The sequence below is a fragment of the Hylobates moloch genome, unplaced genomic scaffold (genome assembly GCF_009828535.3).
Source record: "Hylobates moloch isolate HMO894 unplaced genomic scaffold, HMol_V3 SCAFFOLD_15, whole genome shotgun sequence".
NCBI classification, from domain to species: Eukaryota; Metazoa; Chordata; class Mammalia; order Primates; family Hylobatidae; genus Hylobates; species Hylobates moloch.
The window spans coordinates 95,976,200-95,994,812 of NW_026652290.1; the positions used below are offsets into that span (position 1 = coordinate 95,976,200).

General features: G+C 55.5%; 1 protein-coding gene across 6 annotated transcripts in view; it reads right to left on the minus strand.

Annotated features, from left to right (window-relative positions):
- CELF5 (CUGBP Elav-like family member 5) overlaps positions 1-6,757 on the minus strand; it is a 74,753-nt gene extending 67,996 nt beyond the window's left edge. For 5 of the 6 annotated variants that reach the window (XM_058428204.1, XM_032178952.2, XM_032178954.2 and 2 more), the window contains exon 1: positions 6,416-6,757. In XM_058428204.1, coding sequence (XP_058284187.1) covers positions 6,416-6,674 — 259 coding nt within the window. In that variant the 5' untranslated portion in view covers positions 6,675-6,757. Of the gene's footprint in view, positions 1-5,796; positions 6,032-6,415 lie in introns of those variants that run through there. The other variant, XM_058428207.1, reaches the window with a different exon arrangement.
- Positions 6,758-18,613: the final 11,856 nt, after the last annotated feature.

An 18,613-nucleotide genomic window follows, 5' to 3' on the forward strand; every position in this document is an offset into this window, starting at 1 on the left:
CCACCCATCCATCCGTTCACCCATCCATCAATCCATTCAAACCTTCCACTGATCTACCCACTTTTCTATCCATCAAATCCACTCATATCTGGAGTCACTGTCACCCATTCATCCATCCATCCATGTCTGTATCCATTGATTCACATATCCATCTTTCCATCCGTTAGCCAGCCCATCCATTCTCCAATCCCCAGATCCTCTCATTTCCTCATGCCCTTGTTCATCCACAAGCTCACTTCCCAATGGCAAACAAGACACAGTTTCTGCCCTCCTAGAGCTTACATATCACTGATGTTGACTATGACCCCAGACCAACTGGACTCCTGCTAGGCCAGTGTCTTCCAAACCTAACAGCCCCTCCCTTTGGCCCTGATCATCTTAAGTTCAAGGACAGTCAGCCTCCCTGGGTGGCTGGTCTATGTTTCCAAAATCATGTTTCTTTCTTTCCTTCCAGAGCGGGTCAAAGCTCAGGCTGGGAGGCGTGAAGCCCAGCTGTACTGCTGTATGACTTGGGCTGGGCGTTGCCCCTCTCTGGGCTCCGATCTCCCCCTATGGTTCACATGGAGGAGGGGAACTTGGTTCTCTAAGAGCCAATGTAATCGGAACACACATCTGCTTCTTTGTATTTCTCTCTTCCCACACTGTGGGCCTCACCCCAACTGGAAGCTTCTATTTTGTCCATCCAGGTGTGAAGGAAATGAGCATATTTTGAGCAAGGCTGGGAGCTTGGGAAGAGGCTGGCGGTGGCAATGGGAGTTAACAGGATGTGAAGCCTGCTTCCCATGCAGGTCTGCCTGAGTTCCTCCCTGCTCTAAACTCTCCCATGTCCCCCCAGTGCCCTCAGGAAAGAATCCAAGCTCAGTCCAGCATCAGAGGCCTTCCTGGTCCAGCCCATGCTGACTCTCCAGCCTTATCTCCCATGCCTCACCTAATCCGTCCTCTACCCTAGCTGTGCAAATTCTTCATGCCTCCAGGCCTTCACAGATCCAGTTCCCTCTCCCTATATCCAGGAAGTCAAGACATGTACCTATCTTGTTCACTGCTGTGTTTCATGCCCATCAAAGGGCCTGAAACACAGTAAGTGTTTCTGTGAATGCATAAATAAAATCCTTTCTCCACCTGGAAAGCTCCTATCCATGCTTCAAAGCCCCAATTCTAATGCCCCTCCTTCAGGCAGAGCTCCCACTTCATTATCCAGTTCCCTCAACCCTGCATCCCTCCCTCTGACCCAACCCAGACCACTGGACTATAGGTGCCAATGTCTAGCTCAGGCCTCAGACCCCTCTTGCTCAGTACGAGGTAAGGCCACAAACGATTTTCAAGAAGTGTTGTGTGAATGAATAAATGAATGAATGAATGAATGAGCATGGTCCTAAAAGGTGTTTCCAATGGCCAAGGCCTCACTTGCCAATTTGAGGGGTGAAAGAGAGAGACACAAGCCCACTTCAGAGATAACCTCCTGGGTCCAGCCCCAAGCTAAGACCCCTCGGAAGAGCCTCAACAGGTGACCCCATAGAAGAAGGGGACCCTGAGCTCCCAAGCCCCTCTGCTCCTTTCCTACCAGGGCAAAAACTCCCTCCTCCCTGCACCCGAGCTTCCCTGGAGTTAGTGCCCCTCTGGGCCCTTGCATACTGTCAGGAACACCTTTCCCCATCAGTGCATCCTCCTCACACCTCGGGCCTCAGCGTAGTCATGTGATAAGCCTGCTCCCACTGACCAAGCACATACTCTGTGCCCGGCCCCATGCCAGGAGCCTCTTCTGTTCTCTGCTCTTCCTGCCACTTCTGCTCTCCCCTCTCTCATTTCCTCTGAAACGGGAAGACCCACTGCAGCTTGGAGGGATGAAGACATCTGCCCAAGGCCACAAGATGCAGAGAAACCACTCATCTCAACTCCAAGCTCTCAACGACTCTCCTACACTAACTGCCTCCTCCAGGCAGCCCTCCTGGCCTCCACTCCTGTGGGGGCAGGGCCCCCCTCTGGGCTGTCACTGCTGGTGTGTGTTTCGCCATCAGATTCCTGAGCTTGGTGCCTTGTAAGCCCAGTTCCTCAGCTGTCTCCGTCCCCTAAACTGGAATCTCATGGGAGGGGAGGTCTGGATAGGGGGTAGGGATGGCAGATTTTATCTGTTTTGCCCAACCCAGTAGCCCAAGGTCTAGAACAGGGCCTGGTACACAGCAAGGGCTCAATAAATGTTGGTCATACAGGTGGACGGATTAACATCTAGCCCACTCCATCATGAATCCTATAAGGAATTCTGTTCACACCAAATGCCCAGCTCTGCATAAATGCTGGAAAACAGTAGGCGTTCAATAAATGTTCTTTGCCTGAAGCGGGGGGCGGGGGGAGGGAGGTGCAGAAACGATGCCACAGTCACAGGTGTGAGGCTCCGGGGCCTTATTAAAGTCTGTTAAATAAATGAGAAAATATGCAGCAGGGGAAAACGAGGCACAGAGAGGGGCGCGCCCAGCTTGAAGCCACAGAGCACCCCGGCAGGGGTCCTTCCCAGGAGCGCGCCCGCGTGCGCGCCCGCGCGCACACACACACACACACACACACACACACACGCCGGCCAACCCTGCCAGCCGCCCCCAGCCCCCTGCCGCTGTCCCCGCCACCACCAGGAGTGCCAACTGCTCCGGCGGTCCCCCCCCCAGGCCGCCCAGCCCGCCTTCTCCCTGGGGCTGGTGCGTCACACGCGGAATCTCACGCCTCAGAGCTCAGCCTGCTACAGCCTCCTCCTCCCCCCCTCCCGAGTCGAGCCGGCAGCTGGTGCTCCCATGGAAACCGCGGGCCCCCACCCGGGCCCCCGCCGGCCCCCCCCACCTGCACCGTCCCCCAGCGCAACCTCCGCTTTAAGACAAATATTGTCATTAACATGCAAATGTATATGCGATTACCATAAACGGGGGCCCAGTGGCAGCGGTGGACCAGTACCACCGTGGGCACCTTCCCCTGGCAGGGTGGGCACCCAGGCAGCCACCATCCGTAGACAGGGGCAGCCACAGCTCCAGAGGTGCCTGCCTTGGAGGGAGGGTCCCCGGGGCAGGGAACTGCAGGGGGGCCAGTGGGAGCCCCAATCCCGGCCTCCAGTTCATGGCCTGAGCCCCTGGCCTGAGGTGGGGGTCCTTCCTGGGGGAGGTCCCCTCTCTCTGGTTGAGGAGTTCTGCCAGGAGCAGGCTTGTGGTCTTCCTGTGGGCCTCCATCTCTCTGCAGCCCCCTCCCTGTCTATGCCTCTCTGTCTCTGTCTCTCTGTGGGTCTCTCCATCTCTCTTTCCCTGCATGTCTCTCTCTCTCTCTGTGTGTCCTCATCTCTCTCCCTCTCTTGAAAACAAACCCAGCGCCCCAGGGCCTGCCCTCTTTCGGAGGACCACCTCGACGCATCCCTCTCCCCCTACCCCTGCCCCCACTCCTGGATGAGTCCTCCTGCCTTTCTCTGAGTCTCAGCACAGCCTCTAGGAATCTGGCTGCCCCCATGCCACCTTCGGCCAGGCGAGCTGTGGCTGTCAGCTGTCACGGGCCCCTCCATCCCCAGCACCATCTTTGGGGGCCTCACTCTTGGCTTCGGGGAACCTGTCACCCCTATGTCACATAGATATAGGCACAGCTGCTTCTCCTGGCCTGGAAGGAAGGCGGGGGGGTAATGGGGCCCTAGCTCTGGTAAATGTGGGACCCAGGATATGTCTCTCCAGCCCTCAGTTTCCCAGAAATGCGCTGTCACCTGGAGCCCACCTCCATGGCGATGGCTTCCATGTGGAAATCAAACAAGTCCCTGCCGCCTAGACGCCAAGGAAGGGCTAGAGGTGGTACCAGCTGACCCCCTCCGGGCTTGTGCCAGGAGCCGGCTGCACCTCCAGGGCGTTCTCATCCCACCCCACTCTACTCCTTACAGATCTCCTGTGCCCAGTCTCATGGGCCCCGCCGGGCGTCCGGGGAAAGGGATTTCTCTCCAGGCCTGGGGTCCACACCCCCAAGGCCCTGCCTGTTCATTATACCATGCCAGGGCTCCCAGAAACAGCCCTAATAAGGTTGTGTTGGTGGCAGGTGTCTGAACTCACTCCTCTCCCCAAAAATCCTGACTTCCCATTCACCATTCCACCTCCCTTCGGCCAAGGTCCAGAGAGGGGCAGTCACTAGCCAGAAGTCACACAGCTGAGCCCCAAAAGCAAACCCGGATCACAGATGCTGATTCTGAAGATATCCCCCCACCCCTTCGTGCCAAGCACCTGCAGGCAAAGACCAGGTGAAGTCCAGCCAGGCCCCACACAGGTGGGGATTGACTGCCCCGAGAGTACTGGACCCATTTTCAACACGAGGTGAAGCCCCTGTATCTCACACACAGACGGACCTGGGACCCCTAAAAAGTGGAGGGTGATTGCCGGCTGTCGTGCACACGGCTTCTCAATTCTCACCCTCCAAGGAAAGCCCGCAGATGGGAAATACCCCCGAGGTACCCCAGGGACCCCAACATTCTCCAACCTGGAAAAAAAGAACTGGGGATGCGTCATGGTCCTGCTCTGTTGACAGCAGGGAAACTGAGGCTCAGGGCCAAGTGAAAACCCAGCCCCAGCCCCTCCTTCACCCCTCACTTCTCCTGTGCCCGGGTTTCCCAGAGATTTAAAAATAAGAAGAAGAAAAAAAAAAAGATGAAGAAGAGTCACCAGGATGCTCCAGTCCCTGCACCCCCACCTGTCTCTCCGACCTAGAGCTCAACCAGCGGCCTTTCAATGCAACCGTTTGGGGGGCCACGTGGACTTCCCCATTCCCAGGGGAATCTTTCTAGAAATGGGTGCTCTGGGTGTACCCAGGGGTGGGGGCGTGTGGGAAAAGCCCACCTATCACCTCTGGACTACAGAGATTGACTTACAGGGGCCGCATGGGAGCCCCTCTGCCCTCCTAGGCCACACGGAGGAGTTAGATTTTTCAGGCCCAATTTTGTGTGTGTGTGTGTGTATGTGTGTGTGTGTGTGTGTGTGTGTGTGTGTGTGTGATGGTTGGTTTTGAAAAGAGATGGGGAATGGGGAGGGGTTTCTTTCCTCTCCCTCAAGATAACCAGCTGGAGGGTCTAGCTAAAGTGACAGGCCTGGGCCCCATCTCACCAGACCCTCCCTAGGTCCTTCTTGAACCCATCGTTCATTCATTCATTCATTCATTCATTCAATAAACATGCATTCATGCTTACCGGGCACGCAGCGCTGGGGAAAAAGTGGGTCTAAAATAGGTCATGGGCCCCGGTCCTTCCCCAAGGCCTCTCCAGGGTCTTCCTGGAGGATGGGAGGGGGAGGGCTGGGGGTGTCCAGCACAAAGCCTTTGAAGTGGCACCCCCAGTCCCCAACACCTGACTGGAAGGCTGTCAAAGCCACCCCAATTCAGACGCTGGGCCCATGATGGGAAAGAAGGGCTGGGGATACAATTGCTGGACACCCCCACCCGGGATGCCATGGGAGGGAGAATCCGGTGGGAGGGAGGCAGACAGGCCTGAGGCCGCCCACGCCTCCCTCCTCCTTCCTGTCCACCCCAGAATTTGGGCTCTGCCCAGATGGACACATCCAAGCTCATTGTCTTGGGCCTGAGACCCCAACACATTGCTAAGAGGCTCCGCCAGTTTCAACTTGAGCCCAAGGTGGAGGCGGGGGAGGGGGAGGGCAGAGAAATGGAGGAGAGAATGCTGATCCACGAGGAGGTGGTGGGGCCAGGGGGTGGGCAGCGACGGGAGCCCCTCCGCCACCCGAGGCAGGCGAGGCGGGCGCGTCCCCCCGAGCCGGGCGCCCCCAACCCGTCTTCCTTTGTAGTTACCGATTAGCCTGGGGTCCTGGGCATCCGTGTCCCCCGCGGCCGGACCTGCCCCGCCGGCCTGGCTTTGTGAAAATAACCAAAGCAATGGAGTCCGCAGGTGCAAACTTCCCCGACGGGGCCTGGGGAGGCTGAATGAATGGGGGTGGGGGGGCAGGGAGGGGTGCCGGCGTTCCCGAGGCTCCCCTGGCAAACGGGCAGGAAAGAGTGGGGTGAGGGAGGGAGGAAGGGGTGGGGGTCTGGGGGATGGAAGGGTGAGGGAGGGAGGGAGGGAGAGAGAGGGTGCAGTGGGGGGAAGGATGAGAGGTCGAGGGAGATGGAAGAGAAGAGAAAAGGAGAGAGAGAGGGAGAGAGAGAGGGAGAGAGAGAGGAGATGCCGGAAGGTGGGGAGGGAGGGAGAGGGGGCGGAGGAGGGGAGGGGGCCCGCTCGGATCTGTCAGCTGCACCCCCAGAGAGGGGAGGAGGGGTGGGTGGGAGGGAGGGGGTAAGAACCGATGCTCCGGCAGAGGCAAGCAGAGGAGGGAGGTGAGCAGAGGAGGGATGGGGATGGGGGAGAGAAGATGCCGGAAGGTGGGGTGGGAGGCGGAGGGAGGGGGGAGGGGGGAGGGGGCCGGGCGCCCACCTTTGTGCATCCCCGTGTAGGGGTCTTTGAGCACCGTGAGCTCGTAGATGCGGCCGAACTGTTCGAAGAGCGGCTTAAGGTCCTTCTCGTCCAGGTGCCGCGGGATCTGGCCCACGAAGAGTTTGATGGCGTCCAGGTCCTTCATGCCGTCGGGCTGCCCCCCGGGGGGCTCGGGCCCGCTGCTGCCCACGGGCGAGGGCCGCGGCTGCAGGAGCTGCTGCTGCTGCCGGCGCGCCTCGCTCTCCGTCAGGCGGGCCATGGCGGGCGCGGGACCGAGCCGGCGGCGGCGGCGGGCGGACTCGCAGCTGGAGCGGCGGCCGCGCCTCCCGCCTCCCTCCCGGGCCCCCGCGCCCTCCTCCCGCCCGCGCCCGCCCCAGCATCGGGACCACAAAGGCAGCTCCGCAGCGGCCCCTGGCGGCCGCGCCGCGCGGGGCAGCCGGCGCCTCCCCGCATCCCCGGGCCGTGGGGGGAAACTGAGGCCGGCGGGCCCCGGGCCCCGCCTACGGGTGGGCAAGGGCGGAGCTGCGGGCGGGACGGGCCTTAGCCGGCTTCCCAGGGGGCCCCGCCGGCTCTCGAGGAGGGCAACGGCCGGAAGAATGTCAAAAGTTGCTGGGGTAATGTAGGGGGCTCGTCGTTGAAAGCGCCCGTGATCCTTAAAGCAGGTAACTCTCAATAATATTAATAACACTAATAATATGGATGGGCGCGGTGGCTCACGCCTGTCATCTCAGCACTTTGGGAGGCCGAGGTGGGTGGATCACTTGAGGTCAGGAGTTCGAGGCCAGCCTGGCTAACATGGTGAAACTCCGTCTCTACTAAAGAATACAAAAATTAGCTGGGCTCGGTGGCGGGCGCCTGTAATCCCAGCTACTTCGGGGGCTAAGGCAGGATAATCACTTGAACCCAGGAGGCGGAGGTTGCAGTGAGCCAAGATTGTGCCATTGTACTCCAGCCTGGGCAACAAGAGCGAAACTCTGTCTTGAAGAAAAAAAAACTAATAATAACAATACTAATAATAATTAATCTAGAGCAAGACAGAAAGTGCTCCCACTAATCACGGCAGCACAGGAGAAATGGTAAAAGTATCTTCCAGTTCTACAGGGTGCTTACACATAGAAAGTGTCCTTGGCCTTTTAAGTATGTAACTCATCAATAATGTCATCAACAAGAAGGGATGCTGGCTCTCACTGATAATGACAGGAGAAATACTGAAAGTATCTCCCAGCTCTAAAGTGCCCGTGATCCTTTATGTATGAAACTCATCAATAATATTAATAATAATAATACGTGCTGGCTGTGGTGGCTCACACCTGTAATCCCAGCACTTTGAGAAGCAGAGTCAGGAGGACCACTTGAGCCCAGGAGTTGGAGACCAGCCTGGGCAACATAGTGAGACGCCATTGCTGTAAAAAATAAGAAAACAGGCTGGGCACCATAGCTCACACCTGTAATCCCAGCACTTTGGGAGGCTGAGGCGGGTGGATCACCTAAGGTCAGGAGTTCGAGACCAGCCTGACAACATGGAGAAAATCCTGTCTCTACTAAAAACACAAAATTAGCCCGGCGTGGTTGTGCATGCCTGTAATCCTAGCTACTCAGGAGGCTGAGGCAGGAGAATCGCTTGAACCCGGGAGGCGGAGGTTGCAGTGAGCCGAGATTGCGCCATTGCACTCCAGCCTGGGCAACAAGAGTGAAACTCTGTTTGAGAAAAAAAAAAAAAAAATTAGCCAGGTGTGGTTGGTGTGCACCTTTGGTCCCAGCTACTCGGAGGCTGCGGTGGGAGCATCGGTTGAGCCCTGGGATATTAAAGCTGCAGTGAACGAGGATCGCATCACTGCCTCTGGTCTAGGCGACAGAGTGAAATCTTGTCTCAAAAAAAAAAAAAAAAACTTCCCAAAGATGTCCCCAAATTAAAGCCCAAGTCCTCCTTGAGGCCCACAAGGCTCTGAGTATCCTGTTCTGCCTCGTCCCCACCTTCCCCTGCTCCCTCTCTCCCCCTCCTCACTGCTGCAGCTACACAGGCCTCCTCACTGTTCCTCTCACTTGTCAGGTGCGGTCCTGCCTCAGGGCCTTTGCACGGGCTGTACCCTTTGTCTGGGATGCCCTCTCCCCAGATGACGTGTGGCTCGTTCCTTAATTTCCCATCAATTTCTGCATCTACCTTATCTAAAACCGCTCAGTCACCATTACCTCCTTTGTCAGCCTTCTTTTTCCCTCCATAGAGTTACACCCATTTAAAATTTTATTTTCATTTTTGTTTTTATTTTTTTCGAGATGGAGTCTCTCTCTGTCGCCCAGGCTGAAGTGCAGTGGTGTGATCTTGGCTCACTGCAACCTCCACCTACCAGGTTCAAGTGATTCTCCTGCCTAAGCCATCTGAGTAGCTGGGATTACAGGTGCACCCCACCACACCCAGCTAGTGTAAAATTTTATTAATGTACTTATTTATTCATTTATTTATTTATTATTGAGACAGAGTCTCACTGTGTCACCCAGGCTGGAGTGCAGTGGCGTGATGTCGGCTCACTGCAACCTCTGCCTCCCGGGTTCAAGCAATTCTCCTGTCTCAGTCTCCAGTGTAGCTGGGATTACAGGCACGTGCCACCACACCTGGCTAATTTTTGTATTTTTAGTAGAGATGTGTTTCACCATGTTGGCCAGGCTGGTCTCGAACTCCTGACCTTAGGTGATCTGCCCACCTCAGCCTCCCAAAGTGCTGGGATTACGGGCATGAGCTACTGCGCCCAGCCTAAAATTTAATTTTTAATTCTTATTTATTTTTTGAGACAGGCTCTTGCTCTGTTGCCCAGGCTGGAGTGCAGTGGTGCAATCTCGGCTCACTGCAACCTCTGCCTCCTGGGTTCAAGTGATTCTCATGCCTCAGCCTCCCTAGTAGCTGGGATTACAGGCGCTCATCACCACACCTGGCTAATTTACAATTTTATCTATCTATTTATTTATTTACTTACTTATTTGGCAGGGTATCGCTCTGTCACCCAGGCTGGAGTGCAGTGGCATGATCATAGCTTGCCGCAGCCTTGACCCCTTGGGCTCAGGTGGTCCTCCTGCTGAAAATACAGCCTCCGGAGTAGCTGGGACCACAGATGTGCATGCCACCATGCCTGGCTAACTTTTAAATTTTTTGTAGAAATGGAGTCTTGCTATGTTGTCCAGGCTGGACTCAAACTTCCGGGCTCAAGTGATCCTCCCGCCTCAGCCTCTCGAAGTGCTGGGATGACAAGTGTGAGCCACCACGCCTGGCTTTAGAGGACATTTTGTGCTCCATCCAGCCAATGGAACACGACTCAGCCATGAAAAAAAACAATGAGGCTCTGATCCAGGCCATACCTTGAGGACATTATGCTTGGTGAAAGATGTCAAACACAGAAGACCACACTTCTTCTGTGTGTGACGCCATTTGTATGAAATGTCCACCCGCGTCAGAGGGGGAACTGAGGCCCAGAGAGCTCCAGTGGCTGGTGCGAGACCACACAGTAAGAGAGCTGGGATGTGAACCCAGGAAGCCAGACTCTGGAGCACACACACTTCTCCCCATCCCATACCATCTCCCCACGCATCAGGCAGCTGAGCCCCAGTTTCCTTATTTGCCAAGCAGGACTAAAGAGGGAGGAGAGGGGCCGGGCACGGTGGCTCATGCCTGTAATCCCAGCACTTGGGGAGGCCGAGGCGGGCAGATGATCTGAGGTCAGGAGTTTGAGACCATCCTGGCCAACGTGGCAAAACCCCGTCTCTACTAAAAATACAAAATTAGCCGGGCGTGGTGGCACGCACCTGTAATCCCAGCTACTCGGGAGGCTGAGGCAGGAGAATTGCTTGAACCTGGGAGGCGGAGGTTGCGGTGAGCCGAGATCGCGCCACTGCACACTAGCCTGGACAACCAAGTGAGACGCCATCCCAAAAAAAAAAAAGAAAAAGAAAAAGAGGATATGGTGAAGGTCCTGGTGTGGTGTGGATTCATGAGCTAAAACGCGGGCTTAGCAGAGTGTCTGGGAGCTTTGCTCAGTGAATGGCTATTTATCATTGCTGTTACTGGCAGCCTCCTGGCCGCCCCCAGATGGAACAGAACATCAGGACTGGGTGAGGAGCAGAGCTGGGCAAGGGGTCAGGGGTCCTCCCACAACATCCTGCCACTCAGCCCAGCACAGACGCAGGTGCTTAGACTCAGCTGAGGCTTGGCCAGGCACAGCGTGGCACTGGGGCTGGTGGAGTCGGCCAGGAGACACAGGCTTCGTCTCCATGGAGACTCAAACAGGATGCTTAGAGCCCCATGAGCCTCTGGTGTTCTGGGAGAGTCCTTAATAAGAATTTTAAAAATCACGCCTGGCCAGGCGCAGTGGCTCATGCCTGTAATCCCAGCACTTTGGGAAGCCAAGGCAGGTGGATCACTTGAGGTCAGGAGTTCAAGACCAGCCTGGCCAACATGGTGAAACCCCATCTCTACTAAAAATACAAAAATTTAGCCGGTTGCAGTGGCTCATACCTGTAATCCTAGCACCTTGGGAGGCCGAGGCAGGCAGATCACGAGGGCAAGAGATGGAGACTATCTTGGCCAACATGATAAAACCCCATCCCTACCGAAAATACAAAAAGTTGGGCGTGGTAGTGTGTGCCAGTAGTCCCAGCTCCTCGGGAGGCTGTGGCAGGAGAATTGCTTGAACCTGGGAGGCAGAGACTGCAGTGAGCCGAGATTGTGCCACTGCACTTCAGCCTGGGCAACAGAGCGAGACTCCGTCTCAAAAAAAAAAAAAAGAAAGAAAAATAATGGCTGTAATCCCAGCACTTTGGGAGGCCAAGCTGGGAGGATTGCTTGAGCCCAGGAGTTCCAGACTAGCCTGAGCTGTAACATAGCAAGACTCCATCTCTACAAAAAATACAAAAATTAGCTGGGTATGGTGGCAGGCGCGTGTGGTTCCAGCTACTTGGGAGGCTGAGGTGGGAGGATCGCTTCAGCCCAGGGAGGTCCAGGCTACAGTAAGCCAAGACTGGACCATCGCACTCCACCCGGGGCAACAAGAGCAAAACTCTGTCTCAAAAAGAAAAGAGAATCAAAAGAGAAACTCACAAACTCCTATGAGCCAAAGATGCACTTTTTTCAGCCTCTTCCTCCTCTTCCACCCAAAACAAGAGCCCAATCGAATTCGGGTCTGACTTCTGGGCGCTTAAATCCAGCATTCTGCCTCCTGAATTTCATCCCTCGCACAGCTAAGGGGGTGGGTGAGCACAGAGAACAGCTGTGAGCCTGGGTACATCTGGATACCACAGGCCGGCTCCCTGACTTGTTAGTGGATGCAGTCTGGGGGGACTGGTCACTGCAGGATGCCTGTGCCATGGCTGTTACTGAGGAAGTAAAGTGCATGGGAGTGGCAGGGCACGGCGGCTCACACCTGTAATCCCAGCACTTTGGGAGGCTGAGGCAGGCGGATCACCTGAGGTCGGGAGTTTGAGATGAGCCTGGCCAACATGGTGAAACCCCGTCTCCACTAAAAATACAAAAATTAGTTGGGCATGGTGGCGGGTGCCTGTAATCCCAGCTACCCGGGAGGCTGAGGCGGGAGAATCGCTTGAACCTGGGAAGCGGAGGTTGCAGTGAGCTCAGATGGAGCCACCGCACTCCAGCCTGGGTGACAGAGCGAGACTCCGTCTCAAAACAAAAAACAAACAAACGAAAGGAATCTGCAAGCCTTTTGTTCTTCTTCCTTCTCCTTGGGTTTTTCTTTTTTTTTTTTTTTTGAGACGGAGTCTCGCTCTGTCGCCCAGGCTGGAGTGCAGTGGCGCGATCTCGGCTCACTGCAAGCTCCGCCTCCCGGGTTCACGCCATTCTCCTGCCTCAGCCTCCCAAGTAGTTGGGACTAGAGGCGCCCGCCACCGCGCCCGGCTAATTTTTTGTATTTTTAGTAGAGACGGGGTTTCACCGTGTTAGCCAGGATCGTCTCCATCTCCTGACCTCGTGATCCGCCCGCCTCGGCCTCCCAAAGTGCTGGGATTACAGGCGTGAGCCACCGCGCCCGGCCTTTCTTTCTTCTTCTTTTGAATTTTTCTCGTCTTCCCACGACGACCGTGAATCACTTTGGAATCGAGAAAGTCTAAAACTTGAAAACAGGAAGGGAAGCAGAGCCGATTTAGCAGTCACGGCTGTCAGATGGAGGATTTGGGTATCGAAGCCAACACAGCTTATTCTTTTCTCTTCGGTGCTCAAAGGAATTCAGAGCTTCTCAAAGCCAACTGGGCTCACCGGCTGCCTGGTCTCAAACCCACGCCATGCGGCATCACGGCGTCTCTGCCTTGCGGGCCAGCACACGGACCCCCCTCCCAGGCCCCCACGCCCGTCCAGCTCATGATGACACTGAGCGTTCATCTGCCACGTAACAGGCACGGTGCCCTCCATGTACACAGCAGGAACTATCATCCCCATTTCTCAGAGGGGCAAGTCGAGGCACCCGGAATTTTGCAGGACGCAGCTCATGCCTTCCGTTTCGTTGGGAATATACCCAGGAGTGGGAATGCTGGCTCCTATGGGAATTCTATTTGTAATATTTTTTTTGAGACAGAGCCTTGCTCTGTCACCCAGGCTGGAGTGCAGTGGCACAATCTTGGCTCACTGCAACCTCCACCTCCCAGGTTCAAGTGATTTTTCTGCCTCAGCCTCCCGAGTAACTGGAATGATAGGTGCAACACCACACCTGGCTTTTTTTTTTTTTTTTTTTTTTGAGACAGCGTCTCGCTGTCCCCCAGGCTGGAGTGCAATGGCGCGATCTCGGCTCACTGCAAGCTCCGCCTCTCGGGTTCACGTCATTCTCCTGCCTCAGCCTCTCCGAGTAGCTGGGACTACAGGTGCCTGCCTCCACGCCCGGCTAATTTTTTGTATTTTTAGTAGAGACGGGGTTTCATCGTGTTGGCCAGGATGGTCTTGATCTCCTGACCTCGTGATCCGCCAGCCTTGGCCTCTCAAAGTGCTGGGATTACAGGCGCCTGCCGCCACGCCTGGCTAATTTTTGTATTTTTAGTAGAGACGGGGTTTCACCATGTTGGTCAGACTGGTCTTGAACTCCTGACCTCAAGGGATTCACCTGCCTCGGCCTCCCAAAGTGCTGGGAATACACGATTTTTTTTTAATGTTAGCCATCCTAATGGGTGTGAGGGGCACCAGTACTAATTGATGTTTTCCTTGATATTAATCAGCTCTTTTAAAAATGCTTAATTTGCGGCCGGGCGCGGTGGCTCACGCCTGTAATCCCAGCACTTTGGGACGCTGAGGCAGGTGGATCACGAGGTCAGGAGATCGAGACCATCCTGGCTAACACGGTGAAACCCCGTCTCTACTAAAAGTACAAAAAATTAGCCAGGCGTGGTGGCGGGAGGCTGAAGCAGGAGAATGGCGTGAACCCGGGAGGCAGAGCTTGCAGTGAGCCAAGATCGTGCCACTGCACTCCAGCCCGGACAATAAAGCCAGACTGCATCTCAAAAAAAAAAAAAAAATGCTTAATTTGGCCAGGTGGCTGGCGTGGTGGCTCACGCCTGTAATCCCAGTACTTTGGGAGGCCAAGGCAGGAGAATTGCTTGAGCCCACGAGTTCCAGACCAGCCTGGGCAACAAAGAGAAATCTATCTCTACAAAATTACAAAAATAAGCCGGGCATGGTGGCACATACCGGCAGTACCAGCTACTTGGGAGGCTGAGGTGAGAGGATCACTTGAGCCTGGGAGGTCTAGGTTACAGTGAGCCATGACTGCGCCACTATAAACCAGCCTGGGTGACAGAAACACCTCTATATCTCTTAAAGGAAAATTACACCACTGGCTAAAAAAAAAAAAAATTAGCCAAGCGTGGTGGTGGGCGCCTGCAAATTCCAGCTACTCGGGAGGTTGAGGCAGGAGAATCACTTGAACCCAGGAGGCGGCAGCTGGAGAGAGCCAAGATCACGCCACTGCATTCCAGCCTGCGTGACAGGGCGAGACTCTGTCTCAAACGAAAAACAAAGAAAGAATTAAAATTCTAGCGTGGAACTCAGTGAGGCTGGGCAAAGTCTCCAGGCACTTCCACCGTCTTCTCCCCAGCCCAGGAGGCAGGCCGGCTCCCTGGTTACTCGCTCCTGCTGGGGCCCATCCTGACCTGCTCTGTGGCCTCAGGTAAGTGCCGTCCATCTCTGGACCCTGGTTATCCCAGTGACCTAAACCTGAGCCCTTTTCGCCCACTCCACTCAGTACGTGGCTAATGGCGTGGCCCTCAGATTCGTCCAATCCATGTGTGAACCCCTTGTGCTCAGCCTCCGTGTTACCATCTGTAACATGAGCATCTTAAAAGCAATTACCCAAGTCTGGGCTCGGTGGCTCACACCTGTAATCCCGGCACTTTGGGAGGCCGAAGCAGGTGGATCACCTGAGGTCAGGGGTTTGAGACCAGCCTGGCCAACATGGTGAAACCCCGTGTCTACTAAAAATAAAAAAATTGGCCAGGCTCCGTGGCTCACGCCTGTAATCCCAGCACGTTGGGAGGCCGAGGCAGGTGGATCACAGGGTCAGGAGTTCAAGACCAGCTGACCAACATGGTGAAACCCTGTGTCTACTAAAAATACAAAAATTAGCTGGGTGTGGTGGCATGCACCTGTAATCCCAGCTACTCAGGAGGCTGAGGCCGGAGAATCACTTGAACCCGGGAGGCAGAGGTTGCAGTGAGCCGAGATCGCACCACTGCACTCCAGCCTGGGTGACAGAGCAAGACTCCGTCTCAATAAATAAATAAAAATAAAAAAATTAGCCGGGCATGGTGGTGGGTGCCTGTACTCCCAGCTACTCAGGAGGCTGAGGCAGGAGAATCGCTTGAACCTGGGAGGTGGAGGTTGCAGTGAGTTGAGATCACGCCATTGCACTCCAGCCTGGGCAGCAAAAGCGAAACTCCATCTCAAAAAGTAAGAACAGAAAAAAAAAAAAAAAAGGCATCTACCCAGAGGCCCGGGTGCGGTGGCTCACACTTGTATTCCCACAACTTTGAGAGGCTGAGGCGGGAGGATCGCTTGAGGCCAGGAGATCGAGGCCAGCCTGTGCAAATAGCAAGACCCCATCTCTACAAAAAATATAAAAAATGAGAAAGATACATAGAGTGGACAGCGCCTCTGGAGAGAAACTGTGCTGGTTTCAAGGGACATTAGCTGATGTTTTATCCACTTAAAAGACCTCCAGGAAGAGATCACGGGCCCTGGACCTGGCCTCTTTGGGGTGTTGGGAGGGAGTACAACATCCTTGTTGGGGGGACGTCTTTGTCTTCCTCGTTCACTGCTGCCCAGGGTTGACGGGGGCTAAGGTGAGGCCTGAGGGCACCAAGGGAGCCCCAGACAAGAGGCCTCACATGTGCCTAACACGGGCAGCTTGATGTCATTTCATTTTCCTTTTTTGTTGTTTGTTTTTGAGACAGAGTCACGCTCTGTCGCCCAGGCTGGGGTGCAACGGCATGACCTAAGCTCAATGCAACCTCCACCTCCCGGGTTCACAGGATTCTCCTGCCTCAGCCTCCCGAGTAGCTGGGACTACAGGGGCGTGCTACCACGCCCAGCTAATTTTTGTATTGTTAGTAGAGACTGGGTTTCACCATGTTGGCCAGGCTGGTCTTCATCTCTTGACCTTCTGATCCGCCTGCCTCGGCCTCCCAAAGTGCTGGGATTACAGGCGTGAGCCACCGCGCCCGGCCTCATTTCATTTTCGTAACTGTCCTCTGGCTGCCGGTGACCTTTCCAGATTCAGTGAAGGTCAGACACCATTTCTGGTCTCCTTACCCTCCCCTTCCCCCAGGAGGCCCTGCATGGTCTGAAACCTCTCTACTTCCTCCCTCTCCCTCCTCCCTCTCCCCTTCCTTCCTCTCTCCCCCTCCTCCCTCACTCTCCCTCCTCACTCTCCCCCCCAGCTCACTCTGCTCCAGCCACACGGGCCTCCTCGCTGTTCCTCCAACACGCCAGGCGTGATCCTGCCCCAGGGCCTTTGCACCGGCTGTGCTCACCGCCTTTGCTCACCGCCTTAATCACTGTCCCCATACTTCCACATGACGTAATAATCCTTGTCATCCCAATTTCACTCAAAAGCCCCCTCCAGGCTGGGCGCAGTGGCTCACACCCATAACCCCAACACTTTGGGAGGCTGAGACGGGGAATTGCTGGACGTCAGGAGTTCGAGGCAAGCCTGGCCAACATGGTGAAACCCCGTCTATTTTAAAATTTAGCCAGGTGCCTGTAGTCCCAGCTACTTGGGAGGCTGAGGCATGAGAATTGCTTGAACCCAGGAGGAGGCAGTTGCAGTGAGCCGAGAACACATCACTGCACTCCAGCCTGGGTGACAGAGACTCAAACAGGCCAGGTGCAGTGTCACACCTGTAATCCCAGCACTTTGGGAGGCTGAGGCGGGCAGGTTTCCTGAGGTTAGGAGTTCGAGATCAGCCCGGCCAATATGCCAAAACCTGATTTCTACTAAAAATACAAAATTTGGTGGCATACCCCTCTAGTCCCAGCTACTCGGGGAGGCTGCAGCAGGAGAATCGCTTGGACCTGGGAGACGAAGGTTGCAGTGAGTCAAGATAGGGCCTCTACACTCCAGCCTGGGTGACAGAGCAAGACTCTGTCTCAAACAGACAAACAAACAAAACACAACTCAAAGCCCCTCTTCAGGGAGCCTCCAGTGTGGACTCAATTGTAACACAGCATCCATCCACTGATCACCATCTGAAGGCAGCCCACCCGCTTGACCACCTATTATCCATCTCCCACAGTGGACTGCGAGCCCCATGGCGTCCAGGCCAGCATCTCTTGCACACGCCTGTATCCCTGAGCCTAGCACAGGACCTGGCGGAGCAGAGTTCAAGTGTTCGCTGAATCCATAGTTGAATGAAACGAATCCGGCCGGGCACCGTGGTTCATGCCTGTATTCCTAGTGCGTTCAGAGGCTGAGGTGAAAGGATTGCTTGAGGCCAGGAGTTCAAGACCAGCCTGGGCAACATAGCAAGATCCGATCTCTACAAAAATATTTAAAAAATTTAGCCGGGCGTGGTGGCATTTGCCTGCAGTCCCAGCTACTTGGGAGGCTGTGGCAGGAGGATCACTGGAGCCCAGGTCAAGGCTGCAGTGAGCTATGACTGCACCACTGCACTCCAGCCTGGGTGACACAGCAAGACTCTGTTTTATGTTTTTTGAGTCAAAGTCTCGCTCTGGCGCCCAGGCTGGAGTGCAGTGGCACGATCTCGGCTCACTGCAACCTCCGCCTCCCAGGTTCAAGTGATTCTCCTGCCTCGGCTTCCCGAGTAGCTGGGACTACAGGTGCGTACCACCACCCCCGGCTAATTTTTATATTTTTAGCAGAGACGGGTTTTCATCATGTTGGCCAGGCTGGTCTCAAACTCTGACCTCAAGTGATCCTCCTGCCTCGGACTCCCAGAGTGCTGGGATTACAGACGTGAAGCCACCATGCCCGGCGTGAGACCCTGTCTCAAAAAAAAAAAAAAAGGAAAAGAATTACCTGTGTATGTTAACAGGGAAGATGGGCTGGCTTTTCCTCTAAAATGGGGTTTGCCTGGATCCACAATGGGGCCAAAGCCACCTTCCGCCTGCACAGAGGTGGGCAGCCACTGTCCACTCAGCCCTGCTGAGCTCCTGGAGAATCACGCAGGACCCCAAGAAGGTCAAAGCCCTGGACCCTAGGGCCCCCTGAACTGGTAAAATTTGGTCCAGGAAGGCACAGCCCCCATGCCCCAGAGCCATGCAGCATGTGGGGGCCGAGCCTGGCCTCCGCCCGCCGCCCAGGGAAGCCCAAGTACTGCCCCCACCATTCCAACCCCAGTGGCCAGCGGCCCCATGCTCCGGGGTCAGGTAAGTACTGCCCCCACCATTCCAACCCCAGTGGCCAGCGGCCCCATGCTCCGGGGTCAGGTGAGCCTCTTCTTTTCCTGCAACCCTGCCCTGCCTGCCTTTGGCTCTGGGTCCATCCCATCCCTCCCCTCCCTCCTGAACAAGCTTCTCCTGCCACATGCTTTGGGGAAGCAGAGACCCCGTGCCGGGTTTGAGGCTCTGTCACCGATTCCTAGAGGACCCTGGTGGGGGCGGTGGGGCCCCTGCCGGTTTCTGAAGTTCCCTGGTCTGAGAAGAGGCAGCTTTGACTGCGGGGATGTGGGTCTTGCTCAGGAAGCCCCCGGCAGTCCAGGTCT